Consider the following 26,413-nt stretch of genomic DNA (forward strand, 5'->3'; position numbering starts at 1 on the left):
TGCTAACTTGTCAGTTACCATGAAGAACGTCAAGAAATTAGAGCTAGCTATGGTAGCCCAGGACCCAAGCACCATTTCATCTAAAGCTAATCCCATTGAAATATTAGGGTTCCGACCGACTGATGAAGAGTCTAAAGAAACTGAAAATCAGTAAGTAACTTCCAATTATTATTTTACAAGTTACATATTTATTTCATACACTTATACTGAAGTTTTTTTCTTCAATAATCTTTCAGCAAGTCTGCAGAGAAGCCAAAACCCCCCGAATATCCAGCAATATCTTTTTGGAAATTGGTAAATGTTTTACTCATACTATTTTATATTCATTTCAACCAGTGTTTTTCAACGTTCTTGAATTCGCGACCCCTTTGCAAGTAAAAAAAATTTACTGACCCCCCCCAGGTCTATAATAAAACTATGCTAGTGATTTCAAAGAATTTTTAAAATGAAAGGATTCCTCGCAAAACTTCCGTTGTGTTTTTTACTTTTATCTGGCTTGCCACTGCGACCCCCCCGAGCAAGACTTGGCGATCCCCCTGGGGGTCACGACGCATAGGTTGAAAAACACTGATCTATACTATTGATTTCTCGGAAACATTATTTTAGGTGTTACAATTAAATGTCTAATTAATTATGTAATGCTTAATCTTCGACAAGCACCGACCCACTGTCCAGGCTGATTATTATTTATTCATTCGATCAACACGTGGATCTATTTCTTAGATTATTATAACCATATCTAATTTATTTTTTCAGTTTAAATACTCTAATGGATGTGAAAAGTTTTTTCTCGTCATTGGCGCTATTTCCGCGGTTGTTACCGGTTTTTGTCAGCCAGCTAATATATATATTTATGGTGATCTGATAGGATCAATGGTACAAGCAGCACTTCTCGAGGACTATACGCAGCTTATGGATTCAGTTGTGTTATTTGCAATTTTGAATTCAGTCATTGGAATTATTATGCTCTCATTCAGTTACATAAGCATAATGTTATACAACATTGCTGGACAGCGTCAGATATACAGAATTCGAAATATGTATTTAGAATCTGCGCTACATCAGGACATTTCATGGTACGATTTAACTCCAAGTGGTGATGTCGCGAGCAGATTGGCAGAGTAAGTTTAACCAGATAATGGTCATGAATATTTTAAGCACCCTGAACATGAAATTGGTTAATTTGTAAAATTTCTACAGGGATATAACTAAGGTAGAAGAAGGAATTTCTGAAAAGACTGTTATGTTCATCCATAACATGAGTGCCTTCGTGGGGTGTGTTATCGTAGCATTCACCAAGGGATGGAAACTCGCACTTGTCTGCATGGTTTCACTCCCTGTCACAGTGCTAGTCATTGGAGCAGTTGTATCGGTAATTATACTTCCATGATCTTTAAACATTATTTTATCATAGATAAATTTTAATTTCGGAGTGTTTTTCAGAGTTCTATTAATCTTGTGAGTCATCATCACATCCGGTGTACTCTTAATTTTATCTGTAAATAACTGGAGGCAAAATAGCACGCATAGTTCAACGCGACATTTCAATACTGATTAGATCCGGTACACTCGCTGTTGTATTTAGATCCAACATTACTACTTCACGTTAGATAATACTAAATAATAATCCAGAGATCTAAAATATCTTATTATTTATGACAGCTTATCATTTAGGTCATATCGGAATGACTCTGCAAACTTGAATAGAGACACGTCTGCTAAATCAAATTTTCATTGCGAAAATGCATTGACTATGCTTATCTTTTGAAAATTGAATATTCACAAATTTATTGCAGATTACTTCTCGATTGGCACGCAAGGAAATTGAAGCATACGCTAAAGCAGGATCAATTGCAGAAGAAGTACTGTCGGCAATGCGTACTGTTGTTGCATTTGGGGGCCAGAAACTAGAACTAAGAAGATATACGGAGAATTTAATATATGCCTATAAGAATAATACGAAGAGAGCTATGTTCTCAGGATTTGGGTTTGGAATGCTATGGTTTTTCATATACTCCAGCTATGCGCTATCGTTCTGGTACGGCGTTGGCCTTATTATTGAAGAACGGAACCTCGATACAAGTGAACAGACATATGATGCTGCTACAATGATCACAGTAAGATGGTCGTTCAAAAAATGTATTTAATTTCGAGTTCATATTCAAATTAACTCTTCTTCTAAACCCTCAGTTATTTCAGTCTGGATTTTCAATTTTCGAGAATGTTCGCAGGTATTCTTAGCTGTGATGATGGGATCTATGAACTTTGGAACAGCTTCTCCGTTTATAGAAGCTTTTGGAATTGCCAAAGCAGCAGGGGCTAAAGTTTTCGCTGTTATTGAAAGAAAGTCTTCCATCGACAGTCTGTCAAATGATGGTGTTAAGCCGAAAAACACCAATGGAGCTATTGAATTCAAAAATGTTGTTTTCAATTACCCTTCACGGCCAGACATTGAGGTATGTTACAGACAGATCTTATTTTTAAGTGTTTCAATCGTCAAGGAAATGGAAAATTCCCAACCATTTTTCATGCTAAAATTGAAATGAAATATTTTTTCGTTAGGTTTTGGGAGGTTTAAACCTGACTATCAATCCAGGAGAAACAGTGGCATTAGTAGGTGGATCTGGGTGTGGGAAATCAACGTGTATTCAGCTTTTACAAAGGTTCTATGATCCACCTGGGGGACAAGTAAGTCTATGTTTAAATGTCGCATTATTACTAACTACATACCACGTCGTTTGGAAGAAAGGTTCTGAACTTACTCTGTACTATTAGATTCTTTTAGACGGGCAGGACTTGAAAGACTTGAATGTTGAATGGCTGAGAAGCAACATCGGAATTGTTGGTCAGGAGCCCGTGTTGTTTGACACAACCATCGCTGAGAACATTCGTTATGGAAAAATTAATGCAACTGAAGAAGAAATTGTCGCTGCAGCTAAGAAGGCAAATGCACACGATTTTATTACAAAGCTGCATAAGGTAAGCATTATAATATGTTTCGAAGTCAGTGAGACAAATTTTAATACAACACACTAAACTGAAACTTGAATGAATTTCAGGGGTATGACACATTGGTTGGTGAAAGGGGAGCTCAAATTTCAGGTGGGCAAAAGCAAAGAATCGCTATAGCCCGAGCATTAGTACGAAACCCAAGGATCTTGCTCCTCGATGAAGCAACTTCAGCTCTGGATACTCGTAGTGAAGCGAAAGTACAAGCGGCACTAGATAGGGTGATTCAATTTCTTTTATACATTTCAGTTGGGGCTCCACTGCCGATATCACAAACTGAACAAAATACCTGGTACAATTTCAGTCAACAATAGCTGATATCATATTTTAATATCTTCCAGGCAAGTGAAGGAAGAACTACCATTATTGTAGCTCACAGACTATCGACAATAAGAGATGCAAATAAAATCATTGTACTCGCGAAAGGTATAGCGGTAGAGCAAGGAAGTCACGACGATTTAATGAAATTGAAACAACACTATTATGGTCTAGTTACTTCGCAGGTAATCTTTTTTTTTTTTTTTTACATTTGATTGTTACGTGATCGAAGTTCATTTATTGCAATAGATTTGCTGCACAATAACTTCAACACTTATCAATGTTAAAATATTTTAGATATCTGAACTAGAAGAATCAGGCAGAAAAGATCAAACACGTAGTGATGAAAGAGAAGAAGATGAAGATAATGAAAAAGTAATCATGAATAGACAGGTACGCTTTGTAGGCTGTGTTACGATTGAAGTGATTCACGTGCACAGACGATACATGAATCATAATGTTTGATATGACTATCTGGTACACTGCTTGTCAAATATCATAAATACCTGTTATCTGTGACACTATTTTTTAGAATACTTTGTACGAAGAAGTTACAGAAACTTCGGCGGTCTCTATGCTCAATGTTCTAAAGTATAATGAACCTGAAAAATATTATATTATTCTTGCCTGTTTGACCTCTGCCATCATTGGATGTTCTACACCGTTATTTGCCATTCTATTCGGGGACCTGATCGGGGTAAGAATCAGACGATTCTTCAGGATATGACTATTTGAATTTTTCTTGAAAAACTTGACTTATGCTATTGAAATAACATTCCAGATTCTATCATATCCTGACGTTGAACAAGTTAGAAGTGAAACCAACATGTATTGCCTCTATTTTGTGCTGATTGGGATCCTAGTTGGGTCAGCTACTTTTATCCAGGTAAATAATTTATAGACTTTATTTGTAAAAACTAAACTTTTAATCATAAGGTCAATGAAATTTAGCCGGCGCATTATTGTATTAGCGTCGATTAATCAAACATAACTTTTAATATCGCAGATATTCGTTTTTGGTATTGCTGGTGAACGACTTACAATGAGGATGCGAGAATTAGCATTTGGCACGATGTTGAAACAAGAGATGGCTTGGTTTGACGTTCCCAGTAACGGGACTGGTTCTCTATGTGCTAAACTGTCTGGAGAAGCTGCTGCTATACAGGGTGCAACTGGACAGCGAATTGGTACCCTTATACAATCTGCCACTACAATTGTACTGGGCTTGGCGCTTGCTATGTACTATGAATGGAGATTAGGACTTGTCGGAACAGCATTTATACCGTTCATTCTAGTCACTATTTATCTCCAAGGCTTAATAATGCATAAGGAATCTTTCGATTATCACAAGAGCTTAGAACAATCTACCAAGGTATCCAAACCAGAAATAGTCTTCAGTTTGAATTTCTTACTACATATCTTATCACTTGGTCAATTCAGGGTTTGACTCTCTCTGGCTATTAATTATTATTATTCGAGTATGAAAAGCTCGTTGTTGGTTACATTTAACACATAAATTAATTTAAAATTCAACATTCTAGATAGCAGTTGAAGCAGTGTCTAACATTCGTACAGTTGCTGGACTTGGAAGAGAAGAAACTTTCCAAATAGCATACGCAGAGGCAATGAGACCTTCTTTTGAACTTGGTAAAAAGAATACCCATGTACGTGCCATAGTATTTGCTCTTGCCAGATCCATTCTTTACTTTGCATATGCTGTTGTTATGTGGTATGGCGGAACTTTGATCACCAACGAAGGATTAAACTATGCTGTGGTATTCAAGTAAGCGAATTGTTTGGACCGAATCTGTTACTAAAACAATACTGTTATATTTAATTGGTTATTTATGTTCTCTAAAGGGTTGCTCAGGCTCTCATCATGGGCACAGTGATGGTCGCTAATGCCTTAGCGTTTGCGCCAAACTATCAGAAAGGTTTAATTGCAGCTGGAAAAATATTTGCACTCATCAACAGAAAACCAGCGATAGTAGATCCGACAAATCCAAATGAAGAAAAATGGGTAATTACTATTGTAGCATTTTTTTTTTTCGCATACTACCTATTCATGCTGAAATTTCTAACTCGTTTAAGATATAGTTTATTCTTTGTCACGTAATTGTGGTACTCGTCATGCTAAATCCAATACGCCTTATTACTGGAATTTAATATCATTGATACCATTCAAAATCCTTTCAGAACATCACCGGTGAGGTCAATTACAATTCCGTCACATTCGAGTATCCTACCAGGCCTGGAATCGTAATCTTAAAAGCGTTGAATCTTGAAATACCATCGGGAAAAACAATTGCATTGATCGGTTCTAGCGGATGTGGAAAGAGCACCACCATTCAGCTACTTGAAAGATTTTATGATCCGAATATCGGCAGTGTTGTAAGTCACACCATGTTCAGTGCGTAGTTGTGAAGTTCGTACACACGTTTGTTGAATCCAATTCAAATTATTAACATTAACATAACAAAACATTAGGAAGAAACTCACAAATTGGTAATTTTAGGAAGAGTTTAAAGTAGGCTATTTTTTAAAACATGAGTACGCTTTACTATATTTCTATTTGTTGAATTTTAGATGATCTTAAAGTTGCGCTATAACGATTTCTCCTAAACAGGCACTGTCACAATAACGTTGTTACCTTCAATCTCAATTTGTCAAAGCAGTCCTTCAATAACTAAAAATGGACATTTATTTTCCTAGGAACTGGACAATAAAGATATCTCATCTGTAACTCTTGATTCTCTGAGATCCCATCTGGGTATAGTGTCGCAAGAACCATCATTGTTTGCTCGCACAATAGCCGAAAATATTGCCTATGGCGATAACTCAAGAAACGTATTAATGTCGGACATAGAGGCTGCTGCTAAAAAAGCGAATATACACACGTTTATCACGTCACTTCCACTTGGATATGATACTAAACTTGGTGATAAAGGTACCCAAATTTCCGGAGGTCAAAAACAAAGAATAGCTATCGCCAGAGCTTTAGTTAGAAATCCCAAAGTTCTTTTGCTTGACGAAGCTACATCTGCTCTTGACATGGAAAGTGAAAAGGTAAAATTTTTCAGCCACATTCACTGAAAATACGGTTATTCGTGGTATTTACTTGTTCTTTACACTCTTATGCAGATTGTACAAGCAGCACTGGACGAGGCAAAAGAAGGCAGAACATGCATAACTATCGCACACAGACTCTCTACCATCCAAGATGCTGACAAAATATGCGTTTTGGATAGAGGCGTTGTAGCGGAAAGTGGAACGCATGCAGAGCTTGTTGCTAAAAAGGGGCTTTATTACAAACTACGCACTCTACAATCCTAAAAGTGCTAGGACCAACTTCGATATAACATTGGTCAAACCAAACAATACCAGTATTCAAACCAAGCGCGTAAAAATATTGTTTACTAGTTGAATAGCCACAACTTCTTGTCACAACAGTCTCAAGTTTAGTGCCCAGTATATTATGTAATTTTCTAGCTTATATATAATTAGTTACTCCCTAAAAGTGTAACAACGTTTAGTATTTTAGTAATCACTTTCAACCTCGTCAATTGTATTTTATTTAAAATCTTCATTAGATGCTGTACAATCCGCGACTAAAGCAATGCAAAGCACATCTTCTTATTACTTTCTTCTATTCTAATGATTTTTGCGTAATCCAACCTAATATTCTTCTGCAGCAAATCACATTATACACGCGGACTTCGACCAATCTTTTCAGATTTTTCATTGGACATTTAATCATTTATTACCATTAACGTTCAACGTGTAACTTATTGTTTCATTAACGTCCATGTACCTATGTATAATTTATCATGTATCTATTGTGTATTATTGTATATTATTAACAGGGTGGTGACCGACCGGAAAAACCGAGAATAGTCAGCGAATTTCGTCTATCAGGAAAAGTCAAGGAATTATAATAGTCTACAGGAAAAAAACGTACATTTTTTATAAATAGCTTTCAAATTTCAAGTGGGCTTTAAAATTTTGCCAAGTTTGCTTTTGGAAATGGTATTGTGCAATTTCTACACGCACACACACACGAACGCACACATAGTTTTTAATATTTTCGATGTACCTGATTGTTAGTTTTGTGAAAAAAAGATAGAGAATTCTGAATTATTCGACAAGAAAAGTCAGGGAATTTTATTTAAGCAAAATTCTTGCCACCCGTATTAAAAAAAAAAAAAAAAACAGATAAAAACGAGAATTGATTAAAAATTATTAAACACAATTCACAGCGGCAGTTTTTTTTTTTATGTTAAATACTACGCGGTAAATACGTTTCCTCGGGACTTTTCATCAATCACTTGCTATGAGTTACAGAAGTAGAATCAATCCAAATAAGGGAATTCACATCTTGGATAACAGAGTATGCTCTGAAAATTTCAAATTTCACTTTCTGAGGTCTGGTAGTAGGTTGGACTGCCCGTATGATTGGGCTTGATTATCTTCAAAACAGTTTAAGATAAAGATCTGAATTTTTCAGGATGTATTGGATTTCCATCTTGCCTAGAATCAAGTAACTGAGTATCATCCTGAAAATTTCATATTTCAATCTACAGCCATAGGGCACGAAAAGTAAACGTTAAACATATAATGTTAAAATTAGCATTATTAAAATGAAGCATTTTTTGCTCAAAAGAAATGACATCAGATATTCTCATGTACTGCAAAATAATCGTTTATTAATTATCACTTAAGAATTTGTGTGTACATACATGAATTCTTGTTTCCAAGAAACCTTATACAAAGCTGGCGTACTATAATGGATATAAAACTTGGTCAATAAAACGGATACAACAATAGTTTCATATTGTTAAGGAGCTTCAACCCCACAACATACTTTTGCCCGTATCATTTGGTTAGTTTTAAAGTTAAGGCTTTCATGGAATCACAGAAGATGCTTCCGCCAAAGTGGAAATATTTTATGATGAACGAGAATTATTCAACCAGTGTGTAAATGGCGAATAATTAATGGCTAAAACTGGTGACAAGACCATCCAAAACTTTTTATTAAGTAAAACCAGTAGGTGTTAAACCTCCTTAATATTAATTATGGCTGTACACTACAATAGAATCAATGTCTAAACGAAGGTTTATATTTAGAATAGACCTGAATATTTTCAAGAACTAAAGGAACTGACATAGATCTATAATCATATGTGGCAGCCTTAGTGTGCACCAATATCCACTCGGTCAGACGTTTGTGACAACCTTGTGTTGCCATTTTTAAGATTACCTTAAAACAACGACTATTTGGGTCCAAAGTGCATCCTAATAAAAAATGGACAAGCGAAATGAACGTTAATACAGGGTGCGATTGTCCAAAACAACTTGCGATTTGTATGCTGCGAAACTACTGTGGAATCTATTGACGACCAACATGCGTCGTCCCATTTACGTTTGCCTGGTTATAGACTAAAAATTTTTATTTAGGCTGCATGCATACCTGAATTAAACAATACATCCAGGCACGATAAATCTTTACTTTCTGGGTGTTTTAGGTAGTGATAAATTGCTAAGCAGAGTGCATTTTCACCAGACTGCGTTGCCAGCCATGGATTAGCGCCTGTAAAGGTGTTTGATAACATTGGACGAACACCGAATGGTTGAAAAATACAAATCTATCTTCTGATATCAAGATTGAACATTTACCTTTAGCCAACATGTACTCCACTAAACATGTATGACCGTTATAACACACTAATTGAAATGGGGTAAGTCCGCTTGGTTTAAGGCTGACGTTTATCAAATACGGACAATCCCTTACTAGCCTAATGCATTTTGAGGCATAGCAAGTATCGTAACATCTCTGAAAAATTGAATACAAAATATTTTGCACCTATTCTTGTTGTACTTGCAAGAATGATAACAGATGGTAGAAATTTGGAAGTGAAAAATATGAGGATGCAATTCTTACACTGGCTGTATGATGTAACTGTGCCAATAGCTTTTTATAGTTTATAAACTTGGAACTGTCGTCTTCGGAGTGAATAATATCGACATATCGATTAACCAGCTCCGGAGGAGCTACCTCGGGTTGCGAGAACACCGTGTCGTGTTTCCCTAGATTTCAACATACGTATAATTAAGAACATAAGATTTTCAGATTCGAAAATGACTTATAGTGATCGGCAATATAGAGGTTGACAGCGTTGTACACACTTTTCAAGAGTATGATTAGACTTGACATAAGTACAACGATAAATAACACGAGCCAAAGCGATATGTAAGTAACGTCATTATTTGTTAGCAACTCTTCAAGCGTACTGAATAAAACTTCGTACGACGTTACATGGTAGCTACGAATTTTTCTCCGCAAATTGTTCATTTTAACGCGTGTACGACAATGAATCTCACATTTAAATTGAAGTTGCAGTCCGCGAGCAGACGATGTGTTTACTGCCGGTATCTTCACGGACCGCATCCCTCATTTTGGTCGTAAACCCATAAATGCGAGAATGTCGTTCGACACGTGTTACGTGTTCGTGACGTGACTCGGCAGTTGTCGGATTCAAAAAAGAAAAGCGTGTTCTTCAAGTTTATATATTGTGCCGATAACTGCCGTAGTTAAATGGAAGATCGTATTGGTATTTCATCGACAGTGGCAACGTGATCAGCGCGTCAACATCTCGATCGAAAGGGAGAGAAAAATTAACATCCTCGTTACTTTGAGGTTATAAAAAGTTAACATGGTAAACACTGGTCTGCTGATCCTAACTAATGCAACGAAAGTGTCAAAGATATTACCGGTGATAAAAAAACATGTATTGAAGACATTGTACATTCAATATTTTCCCGAGAGAAATCTCTTGTTGTCAGGTAATTACAAGCCTCGATGGCAAGGGCCAAAATATGCCCAGACCATATCTCGCATTTACTCAATCGCCTCATCCCACTCACCGAGCTTGGATGTTCGAGTTCTACTTTCGGGGATAAAGAATCCAAGTACCCCTATCATAAACACAAAGAAGCCGGTGGAAATGGTTATATTTGATCAGACCTATACTAACAACGATGCAGTTTCATTTATACAAGATTATCTCGCCAATACCTGCATGGGGTGCAGTTTTATAACTTGCGATGAAAAGGCTGTGGAGAAAAACGAAGATGATATCACGCCGGTAGATGATCTTCTCTATAAAAACGTTGTTCTCGGTGGCACATTTGATCGACTCCATAACGGGCATAAGATTTTACTTAGTAGAGCAGTTCTCAAATGCACCCAAAAGCTCACTGTAGGAGTAACAGACACCAACATGCTGCTTTGTAAGCAATTTATGATTTGTCACCTTAGCATGAAATAATATAAGCTTATTTTTCCATTTCATTTAATCGGTCAATTCTTCTTTTGCAGCAAAAATACTTTGGGAATTGATAGAGCCGACTGAAAAGAGGATAGAACGTGTGAAAGAGTTCTTGGAAGACATCGATCCGTCTTTAGCATACGATATTGTATCGATCAATGATATGTACGGTCCTACAAAGGACGATCCATCGTTTGAGATGATCGTTGTTAGCGAGGAAACGGTGAGAGGAGGTGATAAGATAAACGAGGTTCGCGTTAAAAAGGGACTAAACAAATTAGCCATAGATATTATATGCTTGGAAGCTGATCCACACTGCCAGGAACACGAGGAGGAAAAATTAAGTTCTAGCAATTACAGAATGCGGCTGCTTGGAACGAGGCTTAAAGATCCAGTGAGAAATTTTCAATACAGTTGTAAAGCTCATTAATTGAATGTACTTGGAGCTTAAAAAAATTATTAGATATTTGAACATGTTTCAGGTGATAAAAGACAAGCCATTAAAGCCGTATATAATTGGTCTAACAGGAGGTATAGCAAGCGGAAAATCGTCCGTTGGAGAAAAATTGAAAAATTTAGGAGCTGCATTAGTGAATTGTGATAAAATAGCCCATGACCTTTATGCACCTGGAAAGCTATGTTTTAACATAATTGTAGAGAATTTTGGCAACAATGTATTGAACCAAGATGGATTCATAGATAGAAAAGCTCTCGGGAAAATAGTTTTTAACGATAAAGTAAGTCAGTCCTTCTGTTTATAATTTTTCCACTAGATGTTTGTGACAATTTGTATTCTACATGGGATTAATTATCCAATATTTACTGAAGGCACAACTTGAAAAACTGAACAGCTTGGTCTGGCCTGCTATTTTGGACCAAGCGAAGACTGAGATTGATAAACTTTACAAGGAGGGATATGAGATAATTGTAATGGAAGCCGCTGTTCTCATACAAGCTGGATGGCTGTCTGTTTGTCATGAAATATGGACGTGCATTATTCCCAAGGAGGAGGTAAGCAAGTAAATACTATAAGTTGTAACATTCCGTACTTCAGATCTCCTAACATTTGTAATTATAAATACAGGCAATCAAGAGGGTGATGGAGAGGAATGGATTGACCGAAAGTGAAGCAAAGTCACGAGTTGAAGCCCAGCCTAGTAATACAGAGCAAATAAATAGTGCCAATGTTGTAGTTTCTACAATGTGGTCGCACAGCGTGACGCAGAAGCAGATCCAAAAAGCTTGGGATTTACTAAAAACGTACTTGGCCCAATACTCTAGCAGCTAACAAATCATTCCTTTCAGACGATTCGTGTAGGCTGTAAAATTGTTTTTTGTATTGTCTCTAGTACTTTGAAGTTTGAGACACTAATGGAACGAGTACAAAATTTGTTTTGTAAATACCATTTCTCTTTTATTTACATTTGGCTGTACTTATAGCAGCTGTACAAAGGAGGTTCCTAGAGCCAAGCTATCAAATAGTGTAAGAAACAACGAGTAGTCGATCTTATAACCATGCTCGGTAACATCGATTCTATTATTTTTTGTTAAAATTTTCATTTATTCTTGTAATCGATTCTCTGTGTAACCTGCGGTAAAACGTTCATAGTCTACTGGTTCCGAAACAGTGGTGTACTTATATCTCGTGAAGGAATTTCTGTAAACATGATATAGGACGAAATTGTAACGCAAGCTGAAAGAAATAAGACTAGAATCTGAAAATTTCAGTAAAAAAATTTGCATTTATAGCGATGCTGTAACAAGACAAAACTGATAATGAGTTAAAGATGCTGGGCTGCAAATTCATCGGATCTTGAATTGAAAAATCATCTTAGTTAAATTCGCAACATTGCTTGTAGGTACTCGAGCTCACGAAAAATGTTTACGCTGCTGACATCATCGTTGAATTTCCAAGTCTCTATGTTTAGTTAGTATATACTTGGAGCATGTAGTACTGGAGGTAGCATCTTGAGTACAGAAAGTGTGGCGAAGCAGTGAGCTGAGTGAGATAAAGCACTTATGCTATGTATGTGCAACCTGTCTCTCTCGCTCCACAACCTAGTTCGCCGATAAGTTTCTTTTCGGCCAATCAAATGCAGAGTGAGAGAGACGGAGTATCCGGGGTAATCCGGGTATAGGTATACCTATATCTCGCTCTTTCAACACTACGGCCACAGTTTTCGCGAGGTTGACGACGTGAGTGGTTATGTTGAACTTGGAGGATTGCGTGCGCGCGCACATCGATAATGCAGGCAGTGTAACGACCAACAGCCACCTTCACTTCAGTCGGTTGCGTTGCATTGACGGAAATTTGTCGCGAAAAGTACGAAGAGGAGATGAGTGAATAAATAAAAGAAAGTTTGAAAATATAATCTGTTTGTAAATAATAATTCGACAACATCGAAGTCGCGATTGGTTTCCTTCCGCTTTGTTAGGTCATTGTTCATAATAATAAATTCCCCACGCACGTGCAGTGTCTTTAGTCATATGTATACAATAATATGAAAGTGGCATTTCTGAATTGATCGCCCTGTGTAAATTACGAAACGTCGTGTACCCCTGTAATACACGCATACTAGCCTTGCACACGTGCCACACTGTCAGTCGTCAATTAGCATACACAACGGTGCGGTGCTGTGTAGGCTATGTACGATCGTCCGAGTGGTCAGTGTTTTATGAAACCAGGCTATCTTTAGCCCGCGGACTCGGAGCCATGCATCCAGCCATTGGTTGAGTGAAAGTGCATAAAAAGCAACCCGCTTTACGCACGTTTACGAACATACGTGCGTTTGATGAATGAGTGAGTTTAAACGAACCAACTAGCGGTTAACCAGTGTCAAATGGTGACCCGTACGTGCGGTTAGGCATCGAAATTACACGGATAAGAAGAGAGAACCGCCGTGCCCGTGCAATACTGTGCAGTTGTTAACCGTTCGCGCGGGCATCGCCGCGTCTTTCGGATTGAAACCAAGTCGTTAATAAAAACTAACGTTCTTTCGAATTAAGCGTATGCATGACTCGGCACGCATTAATTGATCCTGGAGGACCGAAATACATAAAGTGGTCAGACTGATTGACCGACTCCAAAAGTTGGCGAGAGAGAGAGAAAGAGAGAGAGTGAGAGGGGGGACGTACGGATACGTATGCACGTTACCTCTCGGTGCCATGGTGTCATCAACGATATTCGTAAACACGAAAGCGCTTCGTTCGGCAGGCGCACCTTAACAGGTTGCATGCGTTCAAAGTTTGAACGATGATAGAGTCGAAGTGTCATTCAAAAATCGTCGGATCTGAATACCGAGGTGACGGAGCACCGGACGACGACGAGGTCGGGACTGGACCGGCGTTGAATTATTAATAACCCAACGTTTCCCGTCTCTGAAAACACACTAGCCAGGAGTTAACATTGTCGACGATTATTGCGAAAAATTTTATTGGGAACTTCTGATATCCTGTATCCGTCTCGTATCGCAATCAAAAGAAACATTCCGATGCTGTTGAGCGAGAAAAAGTGGACTGAAAGATAAAAAATTGGAAATCTTCAAGGGGAAAGAAATATATTTTGGGAGCTAAACGAAAATCGAAATAAATAAGATAGAAAAAAATCACAACCACTTCGCGGTTATAATATATCATGAATGTAAGTTCGAGTGTTCACTTTTTAAACATTTTTTATTTTTTTCTTTTTTTCTCTTCTCTCTAACGTCTTTATTTTAATCTCCTTTCCTTACCGTTACATCTCTCAACTATTTTGAGAGTATGTGTATGCTGATCTGCTCTAAATCCAACTGGTTTATGTATGTATAGCGATGGGATAGGCGATGGGGTCTCGTTACGTAATACCAACTGGATCACTGACCTAAAAACTTAGTTAATTTAGTTCCAATGACATCCGAAGAATGTAATTACACATTTATTTTCTATTTATCAAACTTGCGGCTATGATATTTTTTTTGTTTTTTTTTTTTAACAGCTAATATTTTTTTCATCGCTACATGGTGTTATTTTTGTTGATGAGTTGACTAAAAAAAATGTTTCTTTGTTTCGATGCTTCGTTTTTCTCCCTCGTAGTGTCTAGTTCCTTGTTATCGATGTCACAGAGAATTAGTATACGTCGAGGTCTGCTCTTTTATGTTTTTTTTATTTCTACTTTTGTAAACGTTGTATACATTTCAGAGTTTGTTTTTCCAACGGTTATCAAATTAAATACTTTTCCTAAACGACCGCTGTGCACATTCCTAAAAATACTACGCATCAGCAAAAGAATTATATTGAGTCAAGATCTTTATCCAACCATCTGAACACGATCTGATTTAGTCATCTTTTTACTGTGAAGTTTTTCTGCTCCTGCTAATTTATCAGTAAACTTCTACTCAAATACTCTGCAATACTGTTTTTTTTTTTTTTCCCCGTACAACCAATTTTTATCACTTTTGTCAAACAATAATTTATTATCACATGACTTACGACGGTGGGCACAGCTGAAAACTACTTAATTTAATCGTACTTTGCGAAATTCGTAAAATTGTCAAGTCATCTGGAACAAGGAATTACACTAACAGCTGTTCAATATTCGCAATAGATTCAAACCCTTGGCTTCGTTACTTCCCCCATTTTTTTTATTTTATTTATTTTTTTTGTAGCCTGGTGTGGAATCAAATCATTGAATAATTAACGATTCAAGTTTTCATTGTATTTTCTTCGAGATGTTACTTTAGTCCATGATCTTTCAATATTCAGGTCGCTGGAGCGGCAGAGAGGTGGTACCGCGACGGTGGTTGACTCGTTTTCGCTTTAGCGAAATGATTGAGAGTGTGTCTCGGAGAGCGTTGAGTGGCTCCAGTGGGAGCTACCACGTTCGCGGTGCAGAACTGGCGCGCGATCGAAGACTAAAATCCCTCTCGGCAACTGTAGTATTCCTCGACGATACTCAACACACCTTTCAGTTAGACGTAAGTTTGGTTATCAATTTTTTTTTTTGCCTCTCTTATCGTTTTATATACTCATGTAGCTATAAAAAAATCTGTTTCAGAAAAGAGCCAAGGGACAGGTGCTTTTGGATATGGTCTATCAACATTTAGAGTTGATTGAAAAGGATTATTTCGGTCTACAGTATACAGACAACGGTGCCACACCTTCAGCTTGTCCCAATCCAGATATAATGGTGAGTTCACAGAGCGATTTGAGTAGATATAGCTTTGTCAGAAGTTTTGTCAAACTTACTGTTACGATTTCTTATATTTGCTCATTATGTATTTTTTTGAATTTGCCGAGTTGCCTGTATATTAACAGTGTTGTTCTATTTTACTAATTCATTTTACCACTCGTATCCCACATTGTGATACACATACGTATACTCTGTTTCAGCGATGGCTAGATCCCGCGAAACCAGTGAAGAAACAGATCAGAAGTAAGGATAAAGCCAACAGTTTTCAAAATAGCGAATAATGTTCCATTTTTATAGCTAGCACACAAATTCATTTCAAAATCCTTAATGGAGACATAATCAGTGTGTTTGATTAATAATAGAACGATAATGTCAATATTTTAGATTGCAACTAATCGTATTATATATTTACAGGTGGACAATTCTTTTTTCGAGTTAAATTTTATGTCTCTGATCCGAGCAAGCTGCAGGAAGAGTATACGAGATATCAGTTCTATCTACAAATTCGAAGGGATATTTTACAGGGAAGACTTCAACTACCTCCAAGTACAGCTTGTCTTATCGCAAGCTATACCGTTCAATGTAATGACCTAAAACACGTTTCATGCTTATCTGAAATCATGAAATTTAAATATTTTTACTGTATTGCTAAGTTTTGTATTGAAGAAAGTTTGCCCCTTGCAGCTGAGCTGGGAGACTATCATCCGGAGGAACATGGCCCTGGATATTTATCTCGGCTTCAATTAATTCCAGGGCAAACAGAAGACATGGAGAAAAAGATTGCTGAACTGCACAAACTTCACAAGTACGTTTAGGGTTATATTTTTAACAAAAATGAGTTGTTGCTCTGCATAATGAGAGGTTTCTCTTTACTTAATGTAGCAAAAAATATTCCCATCGTTGTTGATGGGTGCAAAATACACAGGTGTTGTTTGTCTTTTTATTTTTGGTTGTAAAAAATGAATGCCATTTCCTCATTAACTAGTGTTGTGTGAACGCTATAATTCAATTGGTTTATTTACACAGAGGACAGCTACCCGCCGATGCAGAGTACAATTTCCTGGATCATGCTAAGCGACTGGATATGTATGGAGTCGAGTTACATAAGGCAAGGGTATGCACGATTGCCGTTGTATTTGTTCTGGCCTTTACAGATTTCCTACAGTATTGTATATATACGTATATACTTTTTGTGAATGCACCTCAGTTATGCATGAGTTGAATTGTTTGATATAAAAAAAGAACTATTTGTATTCCTAGTCCTTGGTTTTTGTGAATATAGCAAAGTTTTAAGAGAATTTCTGAAAACAATGGCATGAGAATAGTTTAATAAAGAAATTTTAGCTTCAGCCTTTTTGGCGTCAGGGTAAAATCGTGTCGTCATTCACGTGTAGTTTTACATTTTCAAATAGTAACAATTTCAATTACTTTGTCAATGCCACATACTTGTTTACATGATGCTAATTATCGTGTTGTGAATGTTATTTTCATGGTTCATGCACGGCTGTAGCCTTAAATATTGAGTAGAGATGTAACACTGTAAATGTAATGGCTCTTTGTGAAATTTTTACTATCGCGTTCGTCATAAAAATTGAATTTTGAAAGATTCCCAAACTATCTCGAGGCAAAAAAATTTTCATCGACGAAAATTTTACAAGATTGAATAACACAAATATTTTCACTCACCGTAGATCCTCAATAATTAGCCAAACTGTAGATACAAATTTCAAAGGTATTTGAATAATGAGCTTTTCAAATAATGACTTTAATAATTTTAGTTTCTTTCTTTTCTGTTCACAGGATTCAACGAATAAAGAAATTCAGTTGGGAGTTACTTCCATAGGCTTAGTAGTCTTTCAAAATAATATAAGAATAAATGTATTTTCATGGTCGAAGATTGTTAAGATTTCATTTAAACGAAAACAATTTTTCATCCAGCTCAGAAGAGAACAGGTAATGTTATCGATAGACTAATATCCTCTAATTATCCAGTTATGAGTACTTGAACTGTGCGGATAATATTCTCCATACTTATAAAAAATTCTTACATGTATGCAGTCTGAAAACTACGATACTCTGCTTGGATTCAATATGCAAACATATCGCAGTTCAAAAAACCTATGGAAAGCGTGCGTTGAACATCACACCTTCTTCAGGCTTCACAGTCCGAAAATGCGTTCCAGACGTTTCCCTCTCACGTTGAGTAGTCGGTTCACATATTCCGGCCGAACTGAATTCCAAACCGTAGAAGATGGGAAACATCGTGCACGAGTAGAAAGAACCTTCATTAGGTAAGATGATGAATCATCCTATATTATGTGCGACGAAAATTAATCTCCTTATGGTTTGATTTAATTGGTCCCAGTTTCATTCCAAATAAAAACTACAATTTTCTTAACAAATGTTTAAATGGATAAGCTGATGGTCTTTACATGTAGCTATAGTTCTGGGATAAATTCTTTATCGCCCCAGATAAGGTTATCTATATATCAATAACAAGCTATTGATAGCTTGCTTCTAAATTTTATTCATACGCATTTGAATCAGTGCCGAGGTAAGCTGTAATGAAACGCGTGGAAAAGTATTTGGCAAAAAAAATCAGCCAGCTATTAAATTCTTATATAAATATCGTTGTTCCAAGGTGTGTAAAAATGATTGTGTTGAATAACTGTGTTACAAAACTGTGACGTATTCCACAAACTGTCTCGTATCAGGTAGCTCATCTAACAAGTGAAAATTACCTTTTAGGTCACCTAGCAAACGATTAGTGCATGGTGTCACGTCGGTACCAATTGTTGAAGATAAAGGGAAATTATCACTACAACCTGGCAGACCTGTGCGACCGTACGACAACAAAGTTCAATCTCTGGGTTCCAGAGAACCGCGGCAAGCATGGGGTGAAGGAAATCCTAGCGATGAGTCAGTAAATCATGTAATTCTCTACCCAGTTTAACCCCATTAGCTTGTAATATTGCGCCTTCAGCCTTGTCCAAATGATGAAAGTTTTAACAGATTTCTGTGTTTGTTGTTAAACTCTATGTACTGTGAATAATAATAATGACGGTTTAGAGATTTTATTTAAGTAAAAAGTATTTTAATTGTATATTTGATTTGATAGTAAAGTTACGCATGTGTCATCTACTCTAATGCGTCTTGTATCATCCACTGAAGTCAATGTTGCTTGTACATGTTGCATGATCTGGTGATCTTGGATTGGTTCATTCAACACTACACAGTGAGGGTGGTTTTTTGTCCCTCAGAGAGGAAATAACTGGAACTCATATGCAAAGCGGAGCATTTTCCCCCCTACTTGGCTCAAGAGTTTTGAGTTATGCGGACGACGATACAGCTATTGAAAGAAATATCTACGATCTTCCAGACTACAGTGAACCCACTAGTTCTCCTGCACCCCAGGTTAATCAATGATCTGTTTTAAGTACATTATTGTAATCTCTTGACATCGTTGTAGTCAGCTACCTGTGTGATAATTCAATATATCCGCTGAATCTGCTTTGGTAGGTAGAAATAAATATTAAAGCTTTCATCATCTTATCACAGATACTAGAAGATGGCTTAGTCAATATAAGACTTACACCGGATGAACAAGGACGCTTTGGTTTTAATGTAAAAGGGGGACTCGATCTTGAGATGCCAATATTGGTATCACGTGTAGCACCTAATACACCAGCTGACCGCTGCTATCCCAAGTTGAATGAAGGAGACCAGGTAAACATACCATATTTTAACAACAATTTAAAGAATTGGTGTGAGTCCTTACTGGGGATTTGTGATTATTGAGCTTGATAAAACAAATATGTGAAACTTGCGATGACAAAATTTTGTTAGTAATCAATCCTAAATGACAATAAAACTAGTCTGTTATATCCGTCAGTGCAATTATGCCAAATAACGCACTTATATAAATGGTGCTAAACAAAGTTAATTCGAATTAAGCTTACTTGAAAATTAAACCACTTATTTAATGCTTATCTACATTTAGGTCGTTTGCATCAACGGAATTGACGTAAATGGCATGCTGCATGAACACGTCGTTAATTTAATACGACAATCTCGTGACTCGGGAACCGGTGAGCTCACACTGACAGTGAGGCCCAATGCTTTGTATAACGCACTTGCTGGAAATGATGAAGCTTCAGAAGAGGAACCGCCATACAGGTATAATTGACTCAAACAAAAATACCTACTTTAGAGATTCAATTATTTGACTTTTCATAATTGATCTAAATTCGCTATCGTTTTTTAACACTTGCGAATAATTTTTCTGTAGGTACGTCCCAGATGTCCCGCATGCCACTGTTGGCTTGGATGCTCTTGCTCAATCAATGCTGTTGCTTGCCGATGGGCTAGCAAGTGGAGCTCTAATTGCGCAGTACGAACAGTTATACAGAAAAAATCCTGAGCTTGTAGCGCTTGAGTCGAAAAAGCCCGAAAATCAAAACAAAAATCGATATCGGGATATCTCTCCATGTAAGTTTCAAACCATATCTGCTTTTCCATTTTTATTACATTTATTATTTTCTAAATATTGCATTATAATCACAATATTTAACAACATTATTTACAGATGACGTTACAAGAGTTATATTAATGGGGAGTATTAACGGCGACTACATAAATGCAAATTATGTAAATATGGAGATTCCTGGGTCAGGAATTATCAATCGATATATTGCAACTCAGGGACCTTTATCCTCGACGGTCGCTGATTTTTGGCAAATGGTCTTGGAAGCAGGTAGTACGCTAGTAGTAATGCTCACAACATTGGTGGAACGTGGGCGAGCAAAATGTCACCAGTATTGGCCTGCGTTCAACGAGACGCTTACTTTGAGAAACTTGACGTTAACTTCGACTGCCGAAAACATCGAAGATACATTTGTCTTCCGAGAATTTATTCTCCGTGATATTAATGTAAGAGAAATTTTTCTTTAATTTGTGTCGTAACGTTTTAAACCAAGAATTGTACATAGTTTTAAATCAGCTCATTTCAAGGTGAGCATTTATACTTGAAAAACGCATTTAATTTTCGGCGATGTGAATTCAATTCGGGTTCTCTTAAAATTCCATCTCCCACGTAAATTATTTAATTTTCAGACTGGCGAGGAGCGAGATATAACACATATGCAATATTGTGCTTGGCCGGATCACGGGGTACCCAGTGACTGGAGACAGTTTACAACTTTTACGGAACGTGTAAGGGCTGCACGTACAGGAATGGTAGAGCCCGCTGTTGTTCACTGTTCGGCAGGAATCGGTCGAACAGGTGTTTTGGTTTTGATGGAAACTGCTCTCTGCTTAATGGAAGCTAATCAGCCTGTTTATCCTCTTGACATTGTTCGCTCTATGAGGGACCAAAGAGCCATGATGATACAGAATGCTGTAAGTAAAATACCAATAACTTTATTGGTTCTCTTTTTCTATTATGAATTCTCATTACGCGTTTAGGTTGAAAATCTAAATCTAAATTGTTTTATTTCAGAGTCAATACAGGTTCGTTTGCGAAGCTGTTCATAAGGCATACACGGAAGGAATTGCCAAACCACTACCAGAATTCAGCAGATGAAAGTAAACGGTTGTTTAAGAAACGTAAAAGAAAAATTACAATGCCATAGTCGCCTTACTCTCCGTTGTTTGATATTCGGATAGTATAGGTTGAATTCGTATAGTTTTATACCCTGACAATAATATTTTTAATCGTCTAGTAAAATGAATATCAATTCAACAAATCTACAATCCGAATTCAGGGATTTATACTTACCTACTTTTGTAGTAAGTATTTAACAGTATGTCACTAAGCTGTTCTCACCAGGTGGATATCATAAATTATACCACGATATTATTTTATATTGTACTCTGGAACAACGTCTAGGATTTCTATTTATATTTATCTTATAACGCGAAAAAATTTAATTCTCCCAGTAAACCTTTTTTTTTTCATTGTATTAAAATCGATATGATTATTTTATATAAAGATTGTTGATCTTTTACTCGTCTAAATGGATATGTTTTACAAATTAGTACAGGCTCACGAAGCATTTATCTGCGGCGTATTAATAATGGGTATATCAACAATTATCTTGGTCTGTACAATAACGCGTGTTCCGACTAGTACTTGATACAAGGCTAATATCATGCTCGTACTTACACATGTGCATAAATGTCTGGATGATTGGTATCTTAGAAAAATTATCTTGACAAAAATACTACCATCACAAACGTTATCCGACAAATTACTCGGTTAGTTCTATTATTCTATTGTAAAACAACAGAATACGAAAATTCTTGGACCAATATTTTTTTAGAATGTGTACGGGTCTGATGTACTATCAGGGTCAGCAAAGAAGTAGTCTGATGTGGGAAAATGATTTGTGGAATGTTCTTTTTCTTTCTTTCAATACAAATTCAAGTAACAAAAATTAAATTTAGAGGCTTAAGAACAGTGCCTTGCAATGGGCTATTTAACACAGTAAGAAACGTGAATCACACATTTATATTCACATAAACAAAAAAATTGGGCAACTTTTTTTTTAGTTCCTTAAAATATTATATCCGAGCTTTCCGCAATATGTTAAATTTGCGATTGTAAGTTTTTGTATCATTATAAATAATTTCAAAGCATTACACACGTACGATTAATTTATGCCGTAACTTTAATATGTAAATAGAAATAACATGGAAAGAAGACAAAATTGAATTTGTTTTAATTAGAAATTGTATTAACAAAATATTAATTACCAGATGTCTGGTATCTATATAATGGTCATATCGTCCATCTTTCTAAGTGATATACATTCTATATTCATTATATTAAGTAGTGCAAAAAATCTAGGCAAATCATTGGCAAATCATTTTAATTTCATTGTCAAAATCTTAATTGAACAATAACGTGAGCGTGCATAATAAATAATACGAACCAGTATTGATAAGTACAATACATATACGTGTATATGTGTATGCGTATGTATGTATGTATAATATACATACGTACATACATACATATATATATATTATATATATATAAATTGAAAATTTTAGTACAAAAATCGTGAAACACACATTTATATAAATCATTGTCAGTTAACAAGTATTACCAGGAGTTATAATTAATTAACTGTGCTTAAGCTGTATTGAGAATAATGTCCAGTAATGTATTAAGGTGAATCTTCATTGGTAAGACATTGGTAGCTGTCTAGTCTTGTGATTGATTTGTACTTGTCAATTATTTAAATAAAATCATTTTACAAAAGTTTTAAACGTAATGTGATCATATTACGCACTTCTTACCTCACAAAGTACTTCGGTATTAAAACTGTTCCAAAATTATAAAGTATCGAAAGCGTCCTAATTCTTTTTTGATTTTTCTCTTACAACGGTTCCTATCGTCAAAATGGCTTTCGATACTTAGCTTGTATCCATACCCTATACATAGTGAGTAATTTACCACGATTCACTTGTAATCTCCTATCTATTATATTCTGCTCCTGTACAAACCCATGGCTGACAAACATATTCCTAATTTCATCTGAAATTGAAAATAAAGAAATTCAAAAGATAATTGCAAACAAAGAATAACTCAACATGCCTTGAATATAATCAATGACCTTGGGTGAAGAAATAAACTCTTGTACCGTCCCCTCGAGCATAAAAATTATCAGACAAACATCTCCCTTTTTTGAACCTCAGCTGAGCCAAATCATACCTTCCATAATCTCTGAATAGGACTAAGCCGCCGGGTTTCAAGTATCGGTGAATCTGTTTAAGCACATTACCCATTCTGAAAAAAAAAGAAGTTGAAGTTGTTGGCATGAGGAAACATCTTTCAAGAATCAATATTTCACAACTTTAGAATGATCAGTTTGTAAAATAGAAGTGCGAATCGCTTTATTATGGTTTACTGAATTTCGGACAGTACTCATGTTGCCAAATAACGATATTTCCTATAAATTCAATGTTGTGTTAACATTATATAAATTTCAGCTTGATGTAAAAATGTTTGAGGATAATCAGTTTCACTTAAAATATATAATTTGAGACTAAATTTGCCATTTTCAAATATCTTAAACAGATACATACTTATCCGGATGAATGGCAGATAACACGAATATCAAGACAATGATGTCTAGGCTTTGTTCATCAAATGGGGGAGCCCAATTTTCCTGTGTGGCATCAAGAACAAATGCCTGGCATCTGTAAAAGGGGGTTAATAAGCAATAAAATCATTGATGCTGAATTAAATATGCCCAAAATGTTATTTACCTTGACTGGTCATATGCAGAATTTTCTTTTAAGATGTTTATTGCAGTTGAAGAAAAATCGCAACAGTAAACAAACAAACTTGGATCTGTGTTGTAAAGGAGAATAGGAAACACTGTGTTTCCAACACCGCAACCAATTTCTAATATCCGTGAACTTAATAAATCTGACAATTGTGACGTTTGACAACATTCATCTTTATTTTCAGGTCCTGCAGATTGCGGAAACACTCGCACAGGTTGAAGGGAGTCCTTTGTCACAGTGCTGGGCGCGAGTTCGGGAAATTCGGTGAACAGCCAGTGTCTATCCTTGAAAAATCTGCAGAAAAGTGATTGAATCAAGAGAATGTAACAAGCCTAGAAGAACTGGCATCATGAGTTTATTATTAGTCACAGAATATGTGAAATTTATGCAATGGTGATGATGTAGGAATTTTACTCTAACATAAATGATGTGTATACCTGTTCTGATGAATCTTATAAAACTTATCCCAGTAAATATCTGCATCTTTTTCAAATTTCGCAATCTGTTCAGGACTTGTGAGAACTGCAGAATTTTCGGCGACTTTCTCACGAGCCTTTTGTTCCTGTTCTTCATCCCATGTCACGTTATCCCTTCAAAACATGAGTTATGCGGTACATTTAAGCTTTCATTAACGAGCGGGTTAGGCGTAAATTCATGGGTGGAGTGGAAGTACAAACGCTTCGTTTTTAAAAAATATGTACCATGTTTGTTGGATTAGTCTAGGTTAGGTTAGGTTAGATCGTGATTGATTGTAACAAATACGATTGCCACGTGAATTATTACGTAATGTCCCTACCACGCGTTGTGTTGGAAAACTTGGGCATTTTCAGTGAGAGTTCGATTACCAAACTGTGGCCTTTTCTGAATAGATTTCTCAATTTCCGAACTGTCCAAACCTTCCGCCATTCTTCAGACAGGAACTCTCGAACCTCGTTTTGGAGATGGGTTTTAAAAAGTTACAATTACGCGCGTTCCCGCGGCGCTTATGCCATACACGAGAAATCCATAAATACCGTGGTGTGAGTAGAGATGAAAGTAGTAAACAGGTCAAGCTTATTGGCGTAAGTATGCGTACCGTCACGAGCTGGTGACGTGACGGCGTATGAAATTACCACGTTGGTTGTATCTTTGAAAAATGGTGATCTAGTAAGGGTAACCCCTTTGCATTTTTGAGGAAAATTTTGGCAATTTTGAAAAGTGCTGGCATAAATTCTTTCATGCACTATTCCGACGTAGTTTTGCGAGAGAAATCGATTGGGCACAGTCCCAATACGCTGCGATAAACACATCAAAAGTTGCAGCCAAAAAACGAAAACCTTTTTTTTTTCTACATTTTTCAGCAGGTGTTTTTCTTTCGCAATTTCTCTCCTGTTGGTCCCACGCTCTTTTCGCTGCATTTTCCGAGTTCCTGGGGGTCCAATTGGTCGGGAAAGGGTCATACAAATCACTTCTGAGACGAGAGATTTTTTGGTCAAAAAAAAAGGAAGGTTAACCCCTTTGTATTTTTGGCGAAAATTTTCGCGATTTTGAAAGGTGCTGGAATCAATTCTTCCTGGCACTGTTCCGACGTAATTTTGCGAGAGAAATCGATTGGGCGCAGTCGCAATACGCTGCGATCAACGCATCAAAAGTTACAGCCAAAAAACGAAAACCTGTGTTTTCGACATTTTTCAGCAGGTGCTTTTTTCTTCGTAATTTCTCTCCTGTTGGTCCCACGCTCATTTCGCTGCATTTTCCGAGTTCCTGGGGGTCCAATTGGTCGGGAAAGGGTCATACAAATCACTTCTGAGACGAGAGATTTTTTGGTCAAAAAAAAAGGAAGGTTAACCCCTTTGTATTTTTGGCGAAAATTTTCGCGATTTTGAAAAGTGCTGGAATCAATTCTTCCTGGCACTGTTCCGACGTAATTTTGCGAGAGAAATCGATTGGGCGCAGTCGCAATACGCTGCGATCAACGCATCAAAAGTTACAGCCAAAAAACGAAAACCTGTGTTTTCGACATTTTTCAGCAGGTGCTTTTTTCTTCGTAATTTCTCTCCTGTTGGTCCCACGCTCTTTTCGCTGCATTTTCCGAGTTCCTGGGGGTCCGATTGGTCGGGAAAGGGTCATACAAATCACTTCTGAGACGAGAGATTTTTTGGTCAAAAAAAAAGGAAGGTTAACCCCTTTGTATTTTTGGCGAAAATTTTCGCGATTTTGAAAAGTGCCGGACTCAATTCTTCCTGGCACTGTTCCGACGTAATTTTGCGAGAGAAATCGATTGGGCGCAGTCGCAATACGCTGCGATCAACGCATCAAA

At 36.7% G+C, this 26,413-nt stretch overlaps 5 protein-coding genes and 1 long non-coding RNA gene across 13 annotated transcripts; 3 read left to right on the forward strand and 3 right to left on the reverse strand.

Annotated features, from left to right (window-relative positions):
* On the forward strand, positions 1–6,953 carry LOC124219129 (ATP-dependent translocase ABCB1-like). The gene is made up of 19 exons (XM_046626308.1): positions 1–150; positions 237–294; positions 757–1,121; positions 1,201–1,372; positions 1,797–2,117; positions 2,232–2,456; positions 2,563–2,688; positions 2,776–2,979; positions 3,060–3,230; positions 3,351–3,512; positions 3,625–3,720; positions 3,860–4,024; positions 4,109–4,213; positions 4,334–4,699; positions 4,869–5,110; positions 5,188–5,347; positions 5,524–5,718; positions 6,040–6,393; positions 6,469–6,953. The coding sequence occupies exons 1-19, from the start codon at positions 20–22 to the stop codon at positions 6,658–6,660; spliced, it is 3,810 nt and encodes a 1,269-aa protein (XP_046482264.1). The 5' UTR covers positions 1–19; the 3' UTR covers positions 6,661–6,953.
* On the reverse strand, positions 840–2,852 carry LOC138191028 (uncharacterized). Its single transcript, XR_011177265.1, has 2 exons — positions 2,763–2,852; positions 840–2,403 (listed from the first exon to the last, which is right to left on the reverse strand). It is a non-coding gene; the product is annotated as an uncharacterized lncRNA (long non-coding RNA).
* Positions 6,954–7,988: 1,035 nt separating the features above from the next.
* On the reverse strand, positions 7,989–9,869 carry LOC124219144 (uncharacterized). 2 transcript variants are annotated; one of them, XM_046626339.2, is made up of 5 exons: positions 9,706–9,869; positions 9,266–9,411; positions 9,001–9,157; positions 8,795–8,914; positions 7,989–8,619 (listed from the first exon to the last, which is right to left on the reverse strand). In XM_046626339.2, exons 1-5 carry the CDS (start codon positions 9,770–9,772, stop codon positions 8,423–8,425), a joined length of 687 nt encoding a protein of 228 aa, XP_046482295.1. In that variant the 5' UTR covers positions 9,773–9,869; the 3' UTR covers positions 7,989–8,422. The 2 variants fall into 2 exon arrangements, with proteins under 2 accessions (XP_046482295.1, XP_046482294.1); XM_046626338.2 differs by lacking the exon at positions 9,706–9,869 and adding an exon at positions 9,511–9,699.
* A 166-nt stretch (positions 9,870–10,035) lies between these two features.
* On the forward strand, positions 10,036–12,681 carry Ppat-Dpck (Bifunctional Phosphopantetheine adenylyltransferase - Dephospho-CoA kinase). Its single transcript, XM_046626333.2, has 5 exons — positions 10,036–10,614; positions 10,703–11,046; positions 11,135–11,389; positions 11,481–11,663; positions 11,737–12,681. The coding sequence occupies exons 1-5, from the start codon at positions 10,038–10,040 to the stop codon at positions 11,938–11,940; spliced, it is 1,563 nt and encodes a 520-aa protein (XP_046482289.1). The 5' UTR covers positions 10,036–10,037; the 3' UTR covers positions 11,941–12,681.
* A 453-nt stretch (positions 12,682–13,134) lies between these two features.
* Positions 13,135–23,091, forward strand: Ptpmeg (protein tyrosine phosphatase Meg). Of its 7 annotated transcripts, XM_046626316.2 has the most exons (18): positions 13,135–14,292; positions 14,460–14,553; positions 15,393–15,604; positions 15,685–15,816; positions 16,020–16,062; positions 16,234–16,401; positions 16,504–16,624; positions 16,846–16,933; positions 17,620–17,772; positions 17,878–18,110; positions 18,568–18,738; positions 19,056–19,233; positions 19,378–19,545; positions 19,820–19,995; positions 20,108–20,307; positions 20,405–20,748; positions 20,932–21,216; positions 21,317–23,091. In XM_046626316.2, the coding sequence occupies exons 2-18, from the start codon at positions 14,538–14,540 to the stop codon at positions 21,398–21,400; spliced, it is 2,772 nt and encodes a 923-aa protein (XP_046482272.1). In that variant the 5' UTR covers positions 13,135–14,292; positions 14,460–14,537; the 3' UTR covers positions 21,401–23,091. The 7 variants fall into 7 exon arrangements, with proteins under 7 accessions (XP_046482272.1, XP_046482275.1, XP_068992561.1 ...); XM_046626319.2 differs by lacking the exon at positions 14,460–14,553; XM_069136460.1 differs by lacking the exon at positions 14,460–14,553 and having other exon boundaries at positions 13,135–13,980.
* Mettl2 (methyltransferase-like protein) lies at positions 22,336–25,176 on the reverse strand. The gene is made up of 6 exons (XM_046626335.2): positions 24,911–25,176; positions 24,552–24,704; positions 24,094–24,408; positions 23,911–24,024; positions 23,439–23,611; positions 22,336–23,359 (listed from the first exon to the last, which is right to left on the reverse strand). Exons 1-6 carry the CDS (start codon positions 25,018–25,020, stop codon positions 23,220–23,222), a joined length of 1,005 nt encoding a protein of 334 aa, XP_046482291.1. The 5' UTR covers positions 25,021–25,176; the 3' UTR covers positions 22,336–23,219.
* Positions 25,177–26,413: the final 1,237 nt, after the last annotated feature.

Source organism: Neodiprion pinetum, chromosome 5 (genome assembly GCF_021155775.2).
Source record: "Neodiprion pinetum isolate iyNeoPine1 chromosome 5, iyNeoPine1.2, whole genome shotgun sequence".
In the NCBI taxonomy this organism is placed as follows: Eukaryota; Metazoa; Arthropoda; class Insecta; order Hymenoptera; family Diprionidae; genus Neodiprion; species Neodiprion pinetum.